Source organism: Argiope bruennichi, chromosome 10 (assembly GCF_947563725.1).
Source record: "Argiope bruennichi chromosome 10, qqArgBrue1.1, whole genome shotgun sequence".
Taxonomy (NCBI): Eukaryota; Metazoa; Arthropoda; class Arachnida; order Araneae; family Araneidae; genus Argiope; species Argiope bruennichi.
In genome coordinates this window covers 41,662,417-41,686,598 of record NC_079160.1, presented here as the reverse complement: position 1 = coordinate 41,686,598, position 24,182 = coordinate 41,662,417, and the positions used below count along the sequence as shown (strand labels likewise).

At 28.7% G+C, this 24,182-nt stretch overlaps 1 protein-coding gene across 1 annotated transcript in view; it reads right to left on the bottom strand.

The window, feature by feature from the left end:
- LOC129987882 (calbindin-32-like) overlaps positions 1–24,182 on the bottom strand; it is a 424,993-nt gene that overhangs the window by 106,890 nt on the left and 293,921 nt on the right. The window contains exons 4-5 of the mRNA XM_056095864.1: positions 19,551–19,637; positions 12,515–12,571 (exon numbers count right to left, since the gene is read on the bottom strand). Coding sequence (XP_055951839.1) covers positions 12,515–12,571; positions 19,551–19,637 — 144 coding nt within the window. The remainder of the gene's footprint in view (positions 1–12,514; positions 12,572–19,550; positions 19,638–24,182) is intronic.

Here is a 24,182-nt window from a genome sequence, read left to right as displayed (position 1 = left end):
ATTTCTTTTTCTTAATTAATAATTTTCCCATAATTTCCTATAATTTCGAACCAATTTCACAATTTTGAATCATAGTCAGGTGATGAGGATATTCTCTGAGTTGGTATCGTATCAGATGGAAATAGTGTTATTAAAGCGGCGTGTTATATAAAAATTGTAGCAATTTCTGAAACATATTTTATGAAAATTGTAGTTTTCAAAATATATCTTAAAAGAGTGCTCTCATGAATTTTGTACAGTGTTACATCGAAATCTCGTATTAGGATAATCAGTTTTATTTTAACAGCTTTTTTCACTTGTTTTAGAATTCAAATTTAATTTAATTTAGTTTAATTTAAATAATGACATTAATTTAATGACTAAACAAGATTTTTAACCCAAGACCATTCAAAGCAAAGTATACATTTAAATTGTAAATGATGTCCCTTTTTTATCGAAAAGCTTGTATATGTCACTAATGTCCATCTAAAGCGACATTTTAATGACCCCAAGCAAATTAAGAATATAGAATTCTAGAAACTCGGACAAAAAATAATCCATTGTAAACTAATACTTTAAATTTTCATTTTTCTTTCTTTCCCTAAATTTAGATTGAGGATTCGGTCAAAAATAATTACCTAATCAACTCAAACGTTATTACCTCTCATTATCTTTTTTCTCTAGTTCTAGAACTAAAAGTCATTTACTGGAAGATAATATCCATTCTATGTAATGTCTTATGAGAAGAAGAAAGGCCCTTTAAAAATTGATTTCAACTAAGTTTAGAAATTCGTTCATACTATAAGTAAGATGATCTAAGTATAATATTCGAAATCTTTTTCTGTTAAAAATACATTAGGGATAACATCGAAAACCATTATAGTGATCGCTTATTTTACTGTTTTTAGAAGGGATTTCTGAAAATGACTAAGAAGAGGAACTAATTCACCTTTTTTTAAATGGAATTCAGTGCATTAAGTATAATTACTGAATTAATTGGGCTTTGAAATCCAGCGGTATGATATACTATTCAATCCTCCAGATATCATTAAAAACCCATTTTTGCATTACATAATCCAAGTATCGCACAAAAATTTATCTGATTTGAAGGATTCTTTATAAAAATTGTTTTTTAAAGTTTTATTCATAATTTAAAACTAATTTAAGGAAACAATAGCAAACGATTAGTATTTTACTCAACATCTTAAAAGTTGTAATAGAGATTATTTTATTTTTTAATCTGATGAAGTATTAAACGCGAATATTTTTAACCACTAAAATCATAGATAAAAATTCATAAAGGAATTTAAACCATCATCATTGTAGTGCTGATGATTTAAATTTTAAAATGTTATAAAGAATCTACCACTTCACTGTAATTAAATCATATTTGAAGAATGCATAAGAGTTAGTGCAAAGCAAATTATACAGTTCTGAACCAGAGACATAAAGGACAAAAATACTTGAATGGACATCCTTTCCTGAATTTCATAACTACTACTACTAAAAAAAAAAAAAAAACCCGGAAACGATTAGACTTTGTGGGTATCCATATATCATTGCCCACTATGCAATCTGGCCGGCAAGAACTTAATATTTCTTTCTTAACTCGAGAATGAGATACTTTAACTTCTTCTGTTAATCTTTTTATTTTTTGCTTTTGTTGTATAAATAAATATACGCTTGTTCCTTTTAAAAATGCCGTTGCGTCGTTTCTTAAAGCTCTGAACATTTTAAGTGGAGGAATCATTTCATATCCCCACAAGTGGTGACCCGGCCGTGATGACGACCTGAACGAGCACCATGCAAACGGGTATTTTTGCAAAATAGGAGATCCAGTTTGTGACCAACATTTTTCAAAGACGAGACGCTGTCATTAGGTCACAATGACCCACGCATTTGGAATTTATCGTTTTAAATATTAAGATTTAGAAATAAAGTGTAAATGGTCTCACCAAAGCTTCCTCACATATTCTTTATGTGAGGAAGGAATTAATTAATAAAGGAATTAACCAGCTATCCCCCGAATAAAAAAACAGATTTTGGGTCAGGCTGTAAACTCTGATGTACTCAGATTTTTATTTTCAGAACTCCGAATGTGAGTGTTTTGGGTTTCTCAACTAAGCTTGCGAACTTAAGGAACTAAGCTTGAATTCTAGAAGGCATCATTTTAATCCGATCGGAAATGAAATTTAACAGAATATTTGTAACAAAATCATGTATCAATAAATGTCAATTATCTGAGTCCTGTAATTGAGTTATCGCGTTGATATGCTTGAAAAATATGAAAATCTACAGGCAGTCGTATTTTTAAAGGATTTAATTAAAAATTCAAAATGAATCCGCACTTTAAGTGCTAATGTTATGTACCAAATCTCATTGATCCCTGCCATTGCATTTTAGAGTTATGTTATCGGACTTATATGCGTACAGAAGCACAGACGGATAGACATTTAACATTTTGATGAATTTAATTAAAAATTTTGTATGGAACTACAATTAGGATTTTAATTATATACATTAAATTTTAACTTTTTAAACGTTAAACGTTATTTATTTAAATTTTAACTTTTTAAACGTTAAACGTTATTTATTTAAATTTTAACTTTTTAAACGTTAAACGTTATTTATTTAAAATTTAACGTTTAAACGTTAATGTTTCGTAAATACAGTGTTCAACTGTTCTCGGGTGAGCCAGACAGAAAAATCCCTCTGATTGGACTTCATTCAAAATTTGACAGAAGTCGATTTGATATATAGATTATATAGAGAATTTTTCCGTCTAGTTCAAAGTGTCTTTTAATTATCTTTCTCGTAGACAGACATAATTTTAGAAAATTTATTAACAAATTATTAAAATCTATCCGGGAAACCTGTTATTAAAACTTATCAACATATTTTCAATCCTTCATTTTTTTCGATAATGTTCGTTCTATATATTCATTTCCTGAAGTGTTTAAAATTTTTTTCATTATTTCAAAATTTAGACGGATTTAATTGCCCCCACTCTGATAAATCGCGGAAAAATGCAAACCATTACCATCTTGGCGATTGGCTAGAGGTCGTTGGCGATCTTGACATAATTTAAAAACCGCCAAGTATACTCAGGAATGCAAATATTTAGTATCTTATGTATAATGGAGCACTGCGATTATGGCGAAATCTGAAAGTTTTTAAGTAAAGCCGGAGACTTAAAAATAAAAAGTATCATTAAATCTTTTTTCTTTTTAGTTACATCAGTAAAGCCTGGAAAATTCCTTGCTTGGAACTCTTTTCTTGAGTACTTCGATTTAGAGTTTAAAATAAAAAAAAATCATTTAATTTTTTTTGTATGTTTTCAAAGAATTATTATTTATGTTAAATTTTAATATTTCTTCGATCATTTTATACCATGTATTATGAGACAATTTATGCGGGGATATATAAGAAAATACAAAGTGAAAGAAACCCTGAGTCTTATTTAATTGACGCAGCTGCCTTTGACGACCAACTTGATGGTCCGATATATTGAACTTCAAAGGCAATTAAATAATTAATATGGGACGCATACTTTTTATATTTTTCCTATTAGTTACTTAATCTCACTAAAAATATGAATTGAATATAATTATTCTACAATAAATTACAGCACGAACTGATTAAACAGTGTATATATTACCGTTGAAACATGAAATATGTGATTCCGTTGAATAACTAGCGAAATTATTCAGTTACTTCATGAAATAATGGATATCTGATAAATCATGTACTATTATGAAATAAAGGAGTTATACAATTTAAGGCTAACATATATATACAAAGAAATAAAATCAAAAGTAAAAATCCTAGTTCAGAGCTAAAAGTTCAAACAAAGCTTTCCTTTTGTTTTAATTTTATTAACAAAAACATATGATTGAAGGGATTGATGGAACAGTAAAATTAGTTTGAATTCTATAATAACAATAAAATTTTGTTACATTTTGTGTATCAAATTAAAGTTTGAAAAGTTAATTAAAATTCTAGAAAATCCTTGTGTGGGAATTAAATTATCAATAAAAAGGTAACTTTTAAAAAATTTATCATAAAAGTCAGAGCATTTTTTAAGATACCATTTTTGAAATTTATATCAAAAAAATTTATATCCTTTCTTAATTTAAATTTATTTTTGAGCTTAGAAATATCAACAATGATCTTCTAGTTGTCTATAGGGGGTATTCTTTTGTGGCATATATGAGTAAAATTTCATCAAAATCGTACAAAAAATCTTGATTCTTGTACAAAACAAACAAATAAACATTTTATTTTCTCAGTGTTATTCAGTTATACAGAACAGAACGCCGTCTCATATCGCCGTATCCGTAGCCAATCTGATCACTGATTGATTTGATGGGCATGTTACGGGAATTTTATTAAATACCAGAATATTTGGAGTTGAAAAAACAAACATAACAATGTACAGAATTTAATTTCATATAAGAAATGATAATAAAATGAAACGTTTACAAAGATTTTGTGCTTTGAAAAATTATTTAGTTTAATATAATATGCAGAAAGATAATATGTATGAAAAACACAAGTGTTCAGCTATGCAGAAAATAAAACAACAGCGAGAAGGAAATTATTAAATAGAGACATACATATATTTTGTCTACCACATGCAACGTTCGAATGCGTAACCAGCTATTCTGGGAAACAGGAAGGGAGGGGGGGGATGAAACAATCAGGGTTACATAAACGAAACATACTGCAAACACCTGCTTCTCGTCGAACGAAAGTTGTTAATTTATTCGAAATGTTGCTTATATTGCAATGATTGTTCAGTTGGAGAAGGATTCACTAAATGCAAACAAACGTCATGTTTGCGGTTGACTAGATACGAAAGAAGTGAAATGAAATAGCATATTACTATTCACAGATTTGTCGATTCATAAAAATGATGCATATAAAAGCGATTTCGATTAAGAAGAGTTCATTCATTTTAGGGAAGAGGAATATAACAAGATGAGACACAAGAAGGCATGCAAAAAATTAATAATTTATTTTATTTACATCGAAATAAAATACAAATTTTCTGTTACATTTACAATATTTTTGATCTACAGATTTTGATTTTTTTTTCTTGTTAAGTAAAAAATTTTAAGCTTTGATTCGCATGAGATTAAATGATCTAACATAATCTGGGAATCTAACTAGGGAATGTAACAGCACTGAAAAATATATAGGGCTACTCAAAGGAAAAGGCAGATTTAAAATATCTATTTCTAATGAAAATAGTATTTTATCTTCCTTTCTATTACGAAAGTAACTCTTACCTCATTTAATTAATCAATAAAAGCCAAATTTTATGCTAATTTAAACGATGATAAAGAATTAATAAGCCAAATTCTCTGTTGCTAATTACGATGATAAAGAATTAATCAATATAAATCAAATTCTCTTATGCTTATTTAAACGGTGATAAAGAATTAATGAATCAATAGAAGCCAAATTCTCTCGTGCTAATTTAAACGATGATAAAGAATTGATCAATACAAATCAAACTCTCTGATGCTTATTTAAACGATGATAAAGAATTAATGAATCAATAGAAGCCAAATTCTCTAATGCTAATTTGAACGATGATAAAGAATTAATCAATATAGACTAAATTCTCTGATGCTGATTTAAACTAGGATAAAGAATTAATGATTCAATAGAAGCCAAATTCTCTGATGCTGATTTAAACTATGATAAAGAATTAATGATTCAATAGAAGCCAAATTCTCTGATGCTAATTTAAACGATGATAAAGAATATGAAGAAATTATTCCATCTTCCTTTACAGACTCTATGGATACCACTGAAGAACTTCGAGCTTCTTTTTGCATGTTTAAGAAATAGTGAAAAAATATTCAGTTCCATTCATAATTCTGTATTAAATACTCATATACAATTAATATGACAGATAAAGATTAGTATTTTCCTTAATTTAGTGCTTACCTATGTATATGCACTTAAATATCATAAAACAAGAAATGTATAATAGATTCTCGTGATACGGGGGAAAGGTATGCTTTGTCTCACTTTCATGATAAGAGTTTAGTTTTAAGATCTATTTATTGCTTTCAATACTATGTAATAAAATACTAGTATTATCTTAAAAGAATTTTAAATTTAGTTAAATCATCGTTCGGAAACAATAATAGGTCTATTTCGGGAAAGATATTGCAATTTTGAATCACAGTCAGATGACGAGGACGATACTCGAGCTTGCACCCACTTCTTCAAGCTGTTGCACTTCAAAAAAGGGAAAAATTTAGACTAAACGTACTAGCTTTGACAATAATACTTAGATGGAATCGAGTTTCAAAATTCTAACCCTCTGAAACCCAAAATAAAAGAAACATTACCAATAGAAAACCACAGCTTTATTTAGACTACAGGAGACTAGCTTTGTTAGTAGTACTTCGATGGAATCGGGTTTCGACTTTTTAACTTCTTGTTCCAAAAAAGGAGCAATATCAACACGCCACCATGACCTTACGTTGAGAAGAATTTAGAACAGTAGAATTATATTTATTATAGTCTAAACTTCATTGAAATTTCGATTATACGCTTTTTTAATATATACGTTTTATGTCAATTCCTCAAAAGACACACAAACAGTGCTTTGTTGTACATTAAAAATTAGAAAAGGGACTTTTTCAAAAGCTAATATTTTTAAAACTAACAATTTAACCTTTTTTTGGAGTTATCTAATAATAAGTAATAGACAGAACAATCAGAGATTATTTAATTTGGGATTATTTCAGTTCTTAGAATTTTGGTTATTTTATGAATGGAGGGAAATGAAATCCGAAACAAGTGCAAAAGTCAATTCAAAAATATGTGAATAATTTAAAATACAAAATATTTTTTACATTACTTTTGGATCACACATAAATACTACTTCTGAAGCTTTTTGTAATGTAAGGCAACAGGAGAAAAGAAATTGCTTTAAGGCATTCATTTAATACAAAAGCCATTCGAAGAGCTTATAGAGATAACCTGCTGTTAATTCCCCAGGTTAGAGCTTGTGACGCTTGCAGACAACTTTCGGGGATATTAACTCATATAATATTGAAAGAGGGAGCCGTCCGAGATGTAAGAAGGAAGTTGTGTTAGACCAAACTCTCCAGTGACCATCATGATTTATGTAGGTGTACCAACAGGGAAATGCTGTTAAGCGTTTCTATATATGCTTTTCTAGGCATATTGTGCTGCACGTAGATATACTCAAGAAGTTTTCTATCCAAATCTAATTTCGGTACGCTTGATAATGGAAAAAATAGTTTAAAAAATAGTTTCCTTCTATTAAAGAGTAGAAATTAATTCAATTATTTTCTATTTTTCAGTCTTTAATTTATAATTGATTATAATAATTATTGGAAGATATTGAAATAATTTTTTTAAAAAATCCCTATCAAAATTTCATAGTAAAATCACTGAAGGAAAAATTTTTGGCTTCTTTTGTACTTGCAGTGCAATGTAAACGGACGTCAGTTTTTTCATCGCTTCTTGTACATAAAATGCATCCTGTAGTAAAATAAAGAGAAAGTTAAAAATGTCAAAAGTTTTTTCTTCTCGGCCATGCATTTGCATATATATATATATATATATATAAAATGATATTTTAAGCTCTGATTTCAATTCTAATTAGTTTCTAAGGTTTTATCTTAATTTAACCCATAGTAAGTTCATTCTCTTATTTCTTGATCCAATTCCACTTTCTCTACTTAATTAATTCAAGAGAAGCTTTATAAAATTGCTGAATCGGCTAAACGCCGACACATTCACACGCTCCTAGTGAAGGGACAGAAAAATGTCCAAAAAGCACATTCTTTTTTTAAGATCCATGTATTTCCCTTACTTATGATTGACATGCGTGAGAAATCCCTATCAGAATCTTAATAATATGTTAGTACAGTAAAAAAATATTTTCCTTATCCATATCTCATATTATATAAGACGACGGATAATTTACTTCGCTCTTCTTCCCGACTTCTGCTTTTGCAACGTGATGTAGCGGACGTGCCTTGTCCGCGCCTTCTTGTAAATAAATCATGCCTGCCTCCCGCGGGAGAATAAAGCGAACTTAAAAATACAAAGTCTCTTCACTGCTTGTCGCACCTGCATTCTGCTTCGCATAAAATAATGCTTATATATATATATATATATATAAGTTTTTTTTGGCAGATGTGTAAATGGATTCTAAAATGAAACTAAGGTGGTATAACTGAGGTGTATCACTTCAAAGTGAATCGAGTTCATGCTTCTTCTTTGAATGCCAATCAACATTAATCTAAAGGCGCGAATAATAGTTAATTTCTTTATTATTCATGCGTTTTCAGAGTGCATAATGTTTTAAATGCGATTATCTATACTTATAATAATGTTCAATGTGTATATATATATGTGTGTGTGTGCGTGTGCGTGTGTTTTGGCGCTCTACAGCCCAGACTGTTCGACCTACAGCTACCAAATTTGGCACGTGTATACCTTGGAGGCCACGACTGTGCACTTCGGATTGACTATTGAAAATTTTAATTAGAATTTTAATTAAATAAAAATTAAGCCAAATTTCAGCATTTTTCCGCTATAATTTCCGAAAATATTATCCCGCAAAAAATGATTTTTTCATCAAATGAAAGTTCAAAATAACATCTTTTTAATGATATCTATGTTTGAAACTATAAATTAAGTTTCTATTTTTAATAAATTAAAAAACTATTTTAACCATATTTTTCTACAATTTATTTCGTGAAAAATAAGAATAAAATATAACTTGCACAAGCGCGTTACATTTGCACGGGAAAAATTAGCCTTATGTTAAGCCGGGAAAAATTAGCCTTAAATGTTAAAATATGATATTGCTTAAAAAATCAATGCTAAAAAAAGGTTTCTGTGATCTTTTACAATATTTATATTATTAAATCAATAAATCAGCTTTATTTAAAGTAAAAATAGTTTAATATATCCTTTTTATTCAGGGCCCAGCGACTAATTTGTAAGCATTTAATAATGGAAATACGCGTATTTAAATGGTCTATATTTTATGTAACTTGTCAATAAATGCTCTAATAAATTATGAATGTTTAGCTTTTATCTAGATCCTCTACTCTGTGAATCATATTTAACAGAATATTCTTGAGACACTAATATTTTAAATAAAAAGAATACCACTCCAGTCAACTAAATCGATCACTGAAACTGATTGATTTATGAAAATTTGAATATTACTATTTAGACTATTTCATCCACCGTCTCAAAAAGATATGGCAATTAACACCCATAGTTAATCTAGACTGATTGGCCTAAGGTTATGAAAATGTTGATTGTTGTACAATTGTAATATTCAAACTTCATAAATCCGACAGATTTGATCACAAAATACAGAAATGATAATTTATTTCTTTAAAAGTTGGTGTTTACAGAATATTTCGTCTATTGTTATTTCTTAGGACTAATAGACTATATAAAATTTAGACTTCATAATTTTTGAAGCATATTTATAGACTAAAACAAAATAAAATAGTATTATTGACATCATTAAATTCCTTTTGATAGCAAAATGAAGAATTTCATTTTATGAGAGATCTGGGAAATTTTGGTTGAATAATTCTTTCAGATATTGCATAAATTATGAGAATTATTTCGTAGTCCACATCAGACTGTAATCAGTGCTCATATTTTGTTTTAAATGCTTAGTTTCAGAAAAAAATATTTTTATACAAATTGCAGTTTTATCTTTGGCACATTAAAGTTGAAATTTTACGTGATCTCACAGAAAATAAGAAAAATACATAGTACAAAGAACAGTACATACATAGTACAACGAAAAACGGCTTAAGGTCTACATGATAGTATGTGTGAATTATAGGTGTATTAAAATTTGAAGCTTTAAAATATTTTGTTGCAGAAACCATTAAGAAACAAATTAATTAAAATATTGAATTGAAAAAATTTTAGTCAGCATTAATACTATCGAACCGGATAGTTGCCAAAGGCGGCTAGTTTAAAATAATATAAGAAATTTGGTAAATTATCTGAAAATACAATAGCTGGATTAGTGTTTGAATGCTTTTGACCTAGCATTGCATAAAGTATAACATTTTTAGTATAAATATCTGGAAGGGGATTTTATAAACCTAATTACAAACTATTCTGTTCATTGAATAAATATCATATTATGCAATATATTTCATATGAAGACACAAAACTTTTACGTTCATTAACCAACTGTCACTATTTTCTGCGTCAAAAACTGCTTTATTTAGCAATGTAAACATTTCTTTAAGCCACATGGATATGATTTCTCGAAAGGCAAGAAAAGAATGACAAACAAGGAGAATTAATTCCCTTCAACCGTCTTGTCAACTGTCAGCTGCACAAGAAGATAGGCAAGCTGCTTCATTCGCGGAAAAAGAGATTACGTTCTGAGTAAACAAGTTCCGACTTTTGTGCATTTGTAGTAAATAGGTTTTTTTTTCGTTTCGCCAAACTTTGAAAATGAATTCTTTTCCAGACTCAAATGCCAGGTGAAAATTAAAACCTACGCCAAATTGGCGGGAAGTTCATTCTACAGACGGAAATGAGTTTTGTTTTGCCATCTCCCCACACACATACATAAAACGTTTAACAGAGAAATGAAAGACAAACAAATGTTTTGGGATTTTTTTTTACAGGAGTTTTGATTAGAAGCCGTTAATTTAAATTCTTTTCACTAAAAATCGTTTGGAAATGGAAAATTAATCGTAATTTTCTAAGCATTTAATCTAATCTAATGTTTATATAGTAGCAAGTTTGACATTTTTCTTCGAATTTCTCGGTATTTGTTTTTTATATTTTGTTTCTTTTAATTTTTATTTGTTTTAATTTTTATTTACATAGATGTACAGATTGTTTTACGTGAACGGGTATAAAGTAAATGACCAAATTTTTGGGAAAAAAAATAAATCTTGGTCCCTTCATCGAGAAAATTAAATACTATTGTTATTCTAATAAGATCACTGTTATTAGATCACTGTATGGTCAAATTTGGGATATCATCTATAAGTACTCACTATATACACTCTGTCTCACCATAAGTATATTCGTTTTACTTTCAATGATCATAATTATGTTAGATTTTGCAATTGCAAATACAGTGAAAATAATGATATTTGAAGTAAAAAAAGGTTTACAGAAAATGACTTGAAACCTTGTTTTACGCCGTGGAAAATTCGTGCAAATATGTAAAGAACAGTAGTGAAATCGAAATAAATAAATATATAAAAAATGAAGTATCGTTCGGTTATTTTCTAAGCATATCGAAGTAATTGCATCATGATTTAATTTTTCAGTAGGGAATTCTATAAATTTTTAGCCCTCTACACTTCGATTTGCAGATTTTCCTAATCATTTATAACAAATTTAATTTAACCTAATTGATTATTTTTAATATTATATATTATATTTATTTTTATAAAATGACATAACGTTCTTGATCTTATAATATTATAAACATGGTTGTGATAAAAGATTCTCTGCAATTTAATATGTTCAATTGCAAATAAATATCTTGAATTGCAAATAATTCTCTAGTCTTGTTTATAGTTTTTATTATTGTATAAATTTATTTTGATTTATTGAATATCTTTCATCAGTATAACATCATAACATTATTATTACCTAAAATGTTGTTTTTTTACCTTTTACTCATTAAAATGTTATTTTTAATGATTTTAATTAGAAATTTAAGTATGCAATAATTTTTTAAAATTTTGAATATAATGAACTTAACATACTAATAATTTTTGTTCAAATACCATAAACTCTCTAATTATTATAGTATTCCTAACAATATAACCAAACATTTCTTTTATAAAAGAGATGAATTTTTTTTACATTAAAACATTTTTTTACCTATTAATTCCTTTATTTTTAAAATAACTTTCATTTGAAAATAAAGAAATTTTTTTAATAAAAAATAAACTGATATCTTTTTTTCTGTTTTCCTTATACCTATAATTACGTGTATAGCTAATTGTAAAGTATAAAGAATTTGAAGTAAAATAATAAAAAGTTAAAGGAATCTTCATTAAAAAAAACTAAAATCATTTTTTTTTCATTTATTGAAACATAAAACCTTTGAAATAATTATTTTCCTTATGTCAACAAACAAACCTTCCCTGTTTATTTGGATATATAATTAAAAATAACTCCCTTTATTAAAAGTTGTGTTGTTATTTGCAGATGCGGTTTTGTTTTCCAGATGAAAAAATGTTATATACTTTGAATTCATTACTTCAAAGAGATTGTTCTAATTAAATGCAGTGTGATGAATTTCATCATTTTCAAAACGAATCTAGAAAATAAAAACATAATTCTAGGCTTTTATATCGTCTGCTCTTTTAAGCATTCAAAAATAAGGCTAGTTGTTGTTAAAACTGAATCATATAAAATTAATTTATTCAAAAAATTTGTTCCAGAGAAGCAATTAAATATTTTTCATGCTATCATTTTATGTTGCCATATAATAAAAGAAAAAAATTCTTACTTTCAATTCGTCTGCTTCGATGAAACCACTACCATCTGAATCATATTCTCGCCAGATCTGTAAAAAAAGATTAAGATTAGAACTGGAGTTAAAATAAGTAATTTTCTTGAAATATATTAATTTTCATCAAAATTCTGCCTTGGGTACCATTTACAGAATTAATTTATTTCTGAAAGAATTGCCAATAATGTTCTGATTTAATTACTTTCCATAAAATAATCTAAGGAATAAAAAAGACAAAAATATATTCTTAGTCTAATATATTTTGTAGTAGTAATTGTACTAACATATTAATATTAATGGAACTATTTTTTTTGGTGGAATATCATTTATTAAAGGATTTATTCGAAGAACAAATACTTGTCATTTGCATTTTAAAATGCAAATTAACTTAAAATGAATCGCCCTTTTGAATACAATAATCGTTATATTATGTGATTCATTTTATTTTTGTGACAGATGAACTAAGACTAATGCCAGGTTTACACTCGGTCAGTTATAAGATGGTCAATAGAAAGAACATGCGCAGAAAGGGACTGAATTACGTTTCATAAGAGATTCAGTCATTCCTAGCTTGGCTATATATTGCTGTTTTGGCGACCCTAAATTGTTTCTTTTTCACTGCGTATCGATTAAAATAATACATATTTATACATCATAAAATAAAAAAAGGTCAACATACTTAAATTTGGAAAACTATAGAAAAGAAATGGCAAATAAGATGAAAAAAAAAATGCAACCTCGCATCAGAAAGAACAAAAAGCAAAAAATGGCGGAATTACTCTATGATAAGTAATCAATTTTTTCACGCCAAGAAAAACGCCAAATTCAACAAACACATGCGCAGTAAGAAAAAAAATACGATACACGACATGTTGTTCCGTCAGGACAATAATTTGCCATTGACCGAATAGCATTTTTCTGTCTTCTATGCATGCCTACTGGCCTTCTTACAATTTTCCGAGTGTAACCCCGGCATAACGACCATTTTACAAATTATATTCAAACTTAATGTTGCAGAGTTTCTCTTTTGCAACTATATTTTAATAACAATCATACCATAATCTGAATGCACTGATAACAAAATTTGAAGAATGGATGAGGTCTGGTTTTATTAAAATGAACCAGAATATTAATTAAATCCATTTAGAATCCAAATAAACCAAAATTTTCTTTGTAGCAGAGTACAAAGTAAATATCAAGATATTAAAACTAACTCCATTGATTAATGTTCGAATTTTTCTGAAGTTCATGGAATTGGCAGACGTTTACGAATTCGAAAATTAAACTCAAGGGAAGATAAATTAAACTAACTTATGTTTGCATATGGAAGTCAATTAGAATGAAATGAGAAATTACATTTTTTTTTTGTTCAGTTGATTATCTGGTTACAATATTTTGTTTATAAAATTTCCATTATTAATAAAGACGAGTGTGTGTGAGTTTTAGGGTTGTGCAGGCCAGAACATTTGATCTAAAACTATTACATTTTACACATAAATATTGGAAAGTGGGAATATGTACCTCCTAATGATTTTTAGAAATTTTAATTAAAATTAATTTTTTTCCCGCGATAAATTCAGAAAGCATGATTGTAGAAAAATGAGTTTCACATCATTTACAAAGTTTTAAAAACTGCCCTTTAAAAGATATTAATTTAATAGTCTTTAATTATTATTATTTAATAATCGCTAATATTTCTGAATGTTGACAATATAAAAATACATTTTTTATAAATTTATATAAAAATTTGGCACATATAACCTTAGAAAGTAAGAATGCTAATTTTGATTCAATTAAAAAAATGAATTAATTTAAATTTAAGCTGAATCTGTAGAGAATATTATTGCAGAAAGCTTATTTTTTATACTATTTCAATATTTTTTTTAAAACAATTTAAGAGTTGCAGCCATTCCATGGGTACTGTAATGATTCAGCTTCTTCCCTGTTTGATCATGGTGACGTTTCTTTTCCCACGCATAATTAGCATCCAGACAGCAATATCAGCAGTGGCGACGCCCTACCGCAGTGTAAGTGCTTCCAGAAGTGCCAGGTGGTCAACTCCTTTAAAGTAAGGACATCTGGGCAATTAGTGCGAGTCCAGATAAGGGACCCCACCTGCATTGTATTTGAAACAGATGTAAACCTGCATTCTTTACATTGTGAGGGTGGCTCCCCAACGCATTCCCACGGTCGACGGTAGACCAGTGAATTTGTTGCTGAACGATTATTGGATAACCGGGAAAATGGTCCGATGTGAATGAGGGTGGGAACAGGATAAAAGTGCGAGGAGATTGGAAGAGAAGAATCGTGGACACTGAGGCAGAAAGCGCAGTGTCCGACTAGAATTCCACCCGAAAAGATTCGGTGGATCCCTGGAGCTACGCCTGTTTGCGAGAACGCTACGAGTCGGCTAGCTGTTTTCTTAAGAGGTTTCTCCGAAGTATTCGAGGAACTATCCTTGTTGTGTCGAATAAAAATCATTGAACCTCGAACTCATTTAACCTAGATGAGGAACTGTAAATTTATGTAAATAAAGAATTTGATCATAACGCTACCTTTTATTGGATCGAGACTTTACAGTACATCAATTTTGACACGATAGCTATTACAATATTTTGTGCTCTGCTTTCTTTAGGAATGCTCCATCAGTAATGAAACGATAAATTCTAATTAGGGTACATGTATATCCTCGAAATCGGAGGGTAGCTTCGGCATACTAATTTATATAATTAATTCCGGTTTTACAATGGTAAATTTAAGTATTTTGCAGCCCTAGACAGTGTCCATTCTAAGGACATTCTTTTAATAAATTTACCAATTTAGTTTCACATTGCAGAAGGTTTAAACTAAATGAATATGTTAATGACTGAATTTGATCTTTAATTTTGTAAATTTTAAAAATGCATAGATTATTTATTTATTATTAGTTGCCTCAGGAGACGAGGTGGTTTGCCAGAAATATTGGTTATATTTGTTTTCAAATAAATTGTTCCGATATAATTCTATGTCCATGACTCCGGTAAACTGTTTAACATTTACGTTCTAACTTTCGAGATATTGTAACATCAGTTTTTTATTATTTTTGTAAATTACACGGATATTAAACAAATTCCTTCTTTCTTAGTTTTCCACAATTAAAGAAAATTATATATTTAAATATAACGAAACGAGGGTAACGATTTGAATTTCCGGAAAACAATGTAATCTATTGTTAGAAATTAGGCAAAAAAATATTTTTAAAAAATTGCCAAAATTCAGCAAAAGTTCCTATGATTATAAAATTAGCATCATTAAAAAGACGTTTTTATTTTACAACTAATATAAAAATAGTAATAATTATTTCGGAAAAACGACAAATTCAGTCTAATTTTTAATTAAGTAAAATTCTAATTAACATTTAAAAAATCGCTCGGACGTGCACATTTCTACCTCCCCAGGTACATATTCGAAATTTAGTAGCTGTAAGTCAAAGGGCTTGATATTATAGAACAAACACAACGCACACGCACGCACGCACACACACACCTTTATTATTAGTAGAGATATATCATGATTGATCTGCATTTATTTCTCCATTTATATTATTTAAGAAAACTCTCGGTAATTATAAACACTTTAATATCAAAGCAAACACAATAAAATATATAAGAATGTGATCAATTGTATAGGACAAAATGATAATATTCTTCCCATTTCACTCGGTTATTTGCATTCTTTACATATTGATTTATTTGACAGCAAGAGAATAATAATAAGTCTCCGACAACTTAATACCCTAGGCAGCTGCCTAATCGGCCGAATTGGAAGTCCACCACTATTCTTCTAGAGTTGTTTAATATAATGGGATTTCGTGGGTAGCTGCTCGTTTAATCAGATTATTGAATGCTTCATTCCTTTGATGTCCAAACTAAGCTTTAATGCATCCAATGAGTCATCTTAAGTATAATCTAAAATATAATGTAGTTTCAGATATATATAACAACTTTTCTTATTTGTAGACATGTAAATTAATTATCTTGAGAAATGTTAACTTTGTATTTTAGAGCTCATTGAAATTCATTATAAAATTCTTTCGCTCATTTTTAGCTTCGCTTAGTTAATAATTCGTTTTAGTTTCCGATTTACTTTTCCCACCAATTTAGGAAAAGAACGAAAACAAAATTTGAATTTTTTTTTAAAAGTTAATTAGTCATATATTTTTGTCATTATGGCTATTATTTTATAATTATGAATATAAAACAATCACAGTTCCTGATTGAAAATGGCTAGTCAAGTCACAATATCTATTTTTTTTATTCTATTTGTTTCGAGCAAGTTTATTGGTAGATAAGGAAAAGTTTTGTTTTGTAATTTGAATTAACAATGGAAAATAAAGGAAGAGATAAATCAATAAATAAATGAAATAAATAATCATTATTGCTGGCTTCATGTGACCAAAAACAATTTGTGTTGAAATGGACAATTCCTAACGGCAAATATTTGTTATTTCGACTTTGGTGCTGTACTATACAGATAGCATATTTGATTATTAGTTTTAATACTTTAGCAATTTTGCTTTTTTCATGGTATAATTAGACGAAAACTTCCATTTCGCGAATGTACTGTCATACTGATTTTGATAAGAATCCATAGAATATTTGAAGTGTTTGTGTAAAAAATGCTATAATTGGGAATTATAGACCTTCAAATGATTATTTTTCGTTCACCATAAGATCCAAAAAACGATAATTCTATGTGCGTATGACGCACATGCATGATGATTCAGAGGTTAATATTAATATAAAATCAATATATTCAGCATCAAATGTTTTTATAATTTAAAAATAAATAAAATATGGATTTTCTTATTTTTGAAAATCACTCATCTAATTTTGATCAAGAAAATGTGACAAATCAACTAGTGGAAGTCTAAAGGAGAGTACACTATTTTCAGATAATTAATATAACTATTTGAACAAAGAGGTAATCTTTGATAATGATGAAAAAACCAGCAGCCATAAGTTTTGGCATTTTTTCTCACCATTCAGAGCCTAGCCATTACACACTCTAGATATCTAGAAAAGTATGAATTTGCTTCTTTGTAGCCGAAGCTGTCTAACAGCTGATAAAAAAAAAGACTTTTGTCCTAATATTTCTTGTTCTGACTAAATTATCTTTCCATCGGAAGCAAAACAACGCTTATGAAGTATGAAACTCCTATCATTTACTGTTAAACCTTCAAGACATTGATTGATGGCAAAATGATTCTTTTTCTGGATGCATGTCACCGTTATTTTCATGACAGTGATGGATGCTTCCATATATGCGATATCAAGCATCTCATTTATTTTGATTTCGTTTATATCTCTAAGAAACAGTAGAAACGAGAATAAAAATGAAAATAGTTATTTAAGTTGGAATATATTTTGGAATAACTTATATATGTAGTTCAGAGCTGAAATTTTGTCGTATTTGCTCATAGATGAATTAAATGCACCTTCAAATATGCTTTTAATTCTTGTCTTATATGAATATGCATAACTGTTCTCTTTGAAGAAACTTAGTAATCATTTTTTTACAATCTTTACTATACTATCTGAAAAATGCAATTATAACTTGGATATTTAAAAAAAGGACAATGTACGTTACGATAGAAATAATAATATCAGAATTATTGTAAAGCAACAAAATGAAAATCTCTTCAATAATTTCTAATAAGTAATTATCAATTATATAGAATAACATACAATTATTATGCAGTTCAGTTCAGTTCATTTATATTAACGTCCCGTTTTAAAGCAACACTAAGACTATTTTGGGACGGAGTCGTAATTTTGAACCGCGGTCAGATGACAAGGATGACACATGAGCTGACAACCCCTCTCCTGATTCCTCACCACACAGCGGAAGAACGTTTGGCCTCGACGAATTTAACGTGCATCAAAGCTGTTTAGAACGATTATTATACAGTAAATACCATTCAATACATTGGAGAGACAGCTCCAAAGTGTTTTATTGATAAGAGCCATATGAAATTTTATACAAATTTCTGTCATTTTAGCAGTATAATATAACGGTGTACGCCTATTCTTAAGGAGTCTAATATCTATTTTTAATGGTGCATGTCTATTTTTTTTTCATTCAGTAGCTTTCACTGTAGAAGAAACAAAGGCGATCAAACATCAAACATGTTTAGAAATTTCTAGAATATTTAAGATTATTAGTATCATAAAAGACACAATTTTTAGAAACGAGACATTTTCTCATACTTTACTGACTTTTGTTTAAGTAAAAAGCAAATAAATTTATGTGTGCAAATATATTATTATTATCTGATATATTTATTTGATTTGTTAGTCATCCAGCATCCATAAGAAATATCTGTAAAACTCTTTTCTTTCCTATGAGATTAACTCCGCATGAAAACAATATTGCAGATTCTTAACAATATGACCGAAGACCAAATAGAATGGCACTAAAAATTATCAAATGATTCGTAATTTGAGAAAGTCATCTAGATGTATTTTTCCCAGATGGCAGCGCAATTCATTTGTCTTGAAAAGTTATGCAGAACAGATTTTTCGTTTGCTTGGCAGTCAAGAAAAGTATGAGCGATCAATAACTCGCGAGGAAAAGCAGAGAAAATTAATTTTAACGATCATGCGGAAACCCTGTGAGTTTTTGTGAAATTAGTAGTTTATTAGTAGTTAGAATAGTAGTTAGTAGAATTAGTAGTTAGTAGTAGTAGTTAGTATTAGTAGTTAGTAGAATTAGTAGTTAGTAGTAGTAGTTAGTATTAGTAGTTAGTAGAATTAGTAGTTAGTTAGTAGTGAAGAAAATAATTTTTATTGTTTTAAGAAATATTTGCAATTTGCAAGGAATTGCTTATCGGTAAATTTATAAAAATATGGAGTGGCTCGATGTTAATAAATGGATGATTAGTCAAGAAAACTGTTAGGGAAATGTCCCATATATTAGACAACATCATTATAATTATATATAAGAATTTCCATATTAAACATATTATGAAAAATGTTTCAATGATATACTTTACCTTCATAAACTCCACGCTCGAGTCCAGTGGATTATCAAATCGGAACAGGAGGAGGAAACTCTCTTCCAGTGGCAGAAGCTGGGCAAGCTGCACAAAAAATACAAACAAATCAATTTCAGGTACTGATGTAAATGTTGCGTTAATTAGTAAAATGATGAAAATATTTTGTATTTTGTTTGTTTATTTTTCATTTCAAATCAAGTTATTGAAAACAAAATAAACATTTAGTATGATTAAATACATTCAGTGGTTCATGCGATTATTACCAATGCTCTTTGAAATAATCTCTAACAGGGTGAAAAAAAAGAAAATTGATTTTTTTTAAATGACCATTTGAGGTGGATATTTATAAGAACTTTTAATGAAATCAAACACTCAGATAACTGATAGTGCCAAATACTTCGAATTTTTAGTTTTTACTTTCTTGTATACGTAGTATAGAGAAAATAGAGTCAAAAAATTCGAAATTAAGATGTTGACTAAGAGTTTTATATCTCCCTAAGTTCGAAAAATATATTTTTGGAAATTTTTTCTGTTTATGATAAAGATAACTTAAAAACGCTTTGTCCTATACAAACGAAATTTGGTACATGGTCTTTAAACTACATTTGTAGACTTCTATCATATTTTGAGTAAAATCCATTCACAGGAAGTCTTTCTGTCCAGCTGCTCGAATATAAGTAAATACGTTAATATCAAAACGATGTAAGTTGAATAGATAAAATTCGGTACACAGATTTAACGTCTATAGTGTCGACACTAATCAAAATTTGAATCAAATCCAAGATGGTGTTGACTATTGGTCGACCTGTACTCTCAGAAACATGTAAACGCGATACCTCAAACACTCAATTATTTAAATATATCAAATTTGGGATTTTGTGACTACAAGTGTAGTTTAGTATCAAATTTTTGTTTCAATCAATTGAGGAAAAACGCATCAAAAACACAAATTAGATTTGCAGTTTCTATTAGCCACATGTCAGGGATTAATCGCCAAAAAATTCGTGAAAGATGCCACGATACATTCAATAAAAATGCTAAATGTTGATATTTCGTAAGTACTGAACATCAATGCCAAGCAAGGCGTTTTCTGAGATAACACTTTTGTTAGAGAGCACGTGATCAAGCTTTGGGAAGATCACTTCCGCTGGTTTAAACTTACTTATAACAAGTTCTCTTTGATATTCAAGTATTCATCCACCAATTTCGATTAATTATATCTTTTCACTTATAAAGAACGAGCCGCCTTTGGCGACCAGCCGGTTCGCCAATCTTAATGCACGTTAAAATTTTAATAATTAAGTATTTTATAGAACTCCCATTTTAATTGCTTGTTCATTAAAATATTTTAAAACTTCAAATTTTAGTAGACATATAATTCACTCATAATATTATAAAGGCCTTCAGTAATAACGTAATATGTATCTCTCTCATTTTCTATTAGCTCCCGTAGAATTTATGCTTTAAATTAAAGTGGAAATGATTATAATGCAATAAATATAATAATATTTATTTTTTACTGAAAAGAAGCATTTTTTTTATTTTTAAATATGAGTACTGAAAACAGAGTCACTGAGTATTTAAACCTTATGGGCACTAAAGAATATTTTTTTTAATTTATATAATATGTCAAGAAGTTTTCAACAAACTTTTCTCAGATTCATCATGAACAGATAGATTCATTAACAATGTTTAGTTTTAAATGCAACAATCAGAACACAATGCGCATGCGTGAATTTTCTACGCCAGATGGAGTAACGCTATGGAGATTAGATGATTTCTTTTAAATGGTACTTCCACAATAAATAAGGAGCATTCAGTTTGGTTAGCTTGAAATCAGAATATTTGTAAAATGGAGATATTAGTTATCTGATAAAAGTGGCGAAGTTACACCAACTTTAAAATCGAATATTTTTTCAATTTTTATTTATTTTTTATTTTTTATAATACTTAAAATTAAACGATCGTGTCAGGCGATTTTTGATAACAAATCTAGTGAATGAATACATTTTTAAAGGAAATAAAAATTGATGAAATAAAAAAATTTTTTTTTTTTGAGATTATTCCTTCAGCTTTCTGAATTATTTTTAAAAATATATACATTTAAAATGAATTTACTTAACATGTTATTCTTTACTCTTTTCCAATCTAACTGAATTCTCTCTGTTGAATCTAGGGATTGCAATACTGGACCAAAATTTCAATACCGGTATTCGGTATTTTTCAAATCTTAATACCGGGATACCGGTATTAGAAATTTTAGAAAAAGAAAGTAAACACGGGTGTTTGTTTTATTTGCCAGTTTTATTAGAGTGTGTAAATATCACAAAAAATAATTTGTATCCTATAAATTATAACAGTATATAAAGAATCACAAAAAAGTAAAGGAACATCTTATTTATTTAAATCACAAAAAAGTGTAAATATCACTATTCAGTCTGTGGTACTATTACAAATTTTTGAAATGTGATCTTAAAAAACAATGTATCCATTGTACTGTCATTAAGCCTGAAAAGTAATTTTGTGCAAAAATTACCAGCTGTCGAAAACGCCCTTTCGGCATCTACGCTAGTTGGTGGTACTGTTAGCAAGGCGCGATATACTTTTTCCAAGTATTTATCTAAATTCCTCATCTTCAAATAAATCGATTTCCCGTCGGGTGGTTTTGGATATACCTAATTTCTGAATTGTATTTTGGTTCGTTGGAATTTTTTTATTTGTCGTTAATTCTAAATTTTGTTCAAGAGACAATTCCTTTTCACTATCGACATTAGTGTCATCATAATCTTAGGTAACTGAACCGAATTCTTCTGAATGTGGATAGGTTTGTGGGTGAAAAATTTTAAGAAAATTTACTAACGTGATCAGATTTGAATTGGTTAGTCTCTTTTAATTAATTGGTTTTTTATTTTTAAAATCATTATAATTATGTAAATACCGTAAGACATTTTTTTTTTATTTCGGTATGCCTTTCTTCTGTACGATTTTTCAATGTAATATATAATAAATTCTTCAGATAGTGATGGGTGTTGTTCTTTCAGTGACTGCAATATGAAATTTATTGTTGCATTAGCTGTTGATAAATTAGAATCTCTCTGACATAATGCCTCAATGGTCAGTTTTATTGGAAGTAGAGCTGATACAGTTCTGGATATTAAGTCGAATTCACTATCTAAAAAATTAATTTACATGTTTAAGTCGATTATTGCTTTTTCGATTGAATTTCTCAGTTTCATAAATCGTTCCATCATTAGGAGTAAACTGTTCCAACGTGCTTTAGAATCTAATATTAACATACATTCTGTTTTATTTTCAATTAGTATATATTTTAGTAATATGTCATTTTTTATAGGGGAATGTTTAAATATCTTAACAATTTTTCTAAATTTATAAATTATAGGAAGCTATTCTTGATGGGTAAATATTTCATTCTTATTAGCAATATCTTCTTCAACAATTACATTGTCATTATCATCATTGTCAATATCACTCTCACTCTTATTCTCTTCAAATTTGGAATCCGAAGTTTCTATATCCACAGCATTTGAATTCTTCTGTTCTTTGTTATTTTTTTTATATAATACATCTATTACTCCTAATTGAATTCCATGAGCATAGCACAATTACTGATTTGCACCAATCAACTTTCCAATTTTTTTCAAAACTGTTGCTCCATCAGTCGTTATGGATACAATATCTTCTTTCAAGGATAATCCATGTTTCGCTGATTTAGATTTAAGCAATTAATTCAGCCATTAATTAGCTAATTAATTTCGCCCGTTAGGGAGACATAAAAACAAAAACGTATACTATTTTGCAATGTTGGCGATCCCTGAACAAATAGTGAAGACAATTTTAAAAATTTCTAGTAAATACCGAAAAACCGGTATTTAAACTTGTGAATACCGGTATTACAAAATTGTACAAATGGCTCAAAATACCGATATTCGGTATACCGGTATTGCAATCCCTAGTTGAATCTTTCCATATAAAACTGAATCAGTGTACAAATAATGACATTTCTATGGCAAAATAAATATTGTATGAGAAATAAGAGAGAAAAACAACTAGACTTAATATAAAATTCCGTTGTAGCTTTTTTTTAACTTTTATTATCGTTTTCTGGTGGATTCTCTTTTCACAAAATTGAAAAAATCTCTTGAAATTCTGCTCTACCGTATGCGATTTTCGACTGTATATTTATATAGAGTAGTTCGTCTGACATATATGTAAATATTTATACTTCTCTTACCGACGGAATATGCAAACGATTTCCGTTTCAAAGCGACGTCCCTCTAGGGCGGGAATCTATTTACATATGTCCCGAAAAGTTCTGTATTATACTGAATTTCAGACTGATATGTATCTAATTTAGAATTCCAGGTCTTGGCTTATATGAGTTGTCAGAAAAATCGTCTACATCTTCCCTGCTTCTTTGAACGATATACTGTCTCTTCGAATATTTTTGGAATGCAATACGTTGCACAAGATCGCAATGTTTGTTTCTTGAAATTAAAAGCTTTGGAATAGTATTAAGTTTAACTTATTGATGTGCAATTACGATTTTTTTGCTGTCTGAATTTGGGCTGATTTGAGGATTTGTTTATTTATTTTTAAAATTATATGATG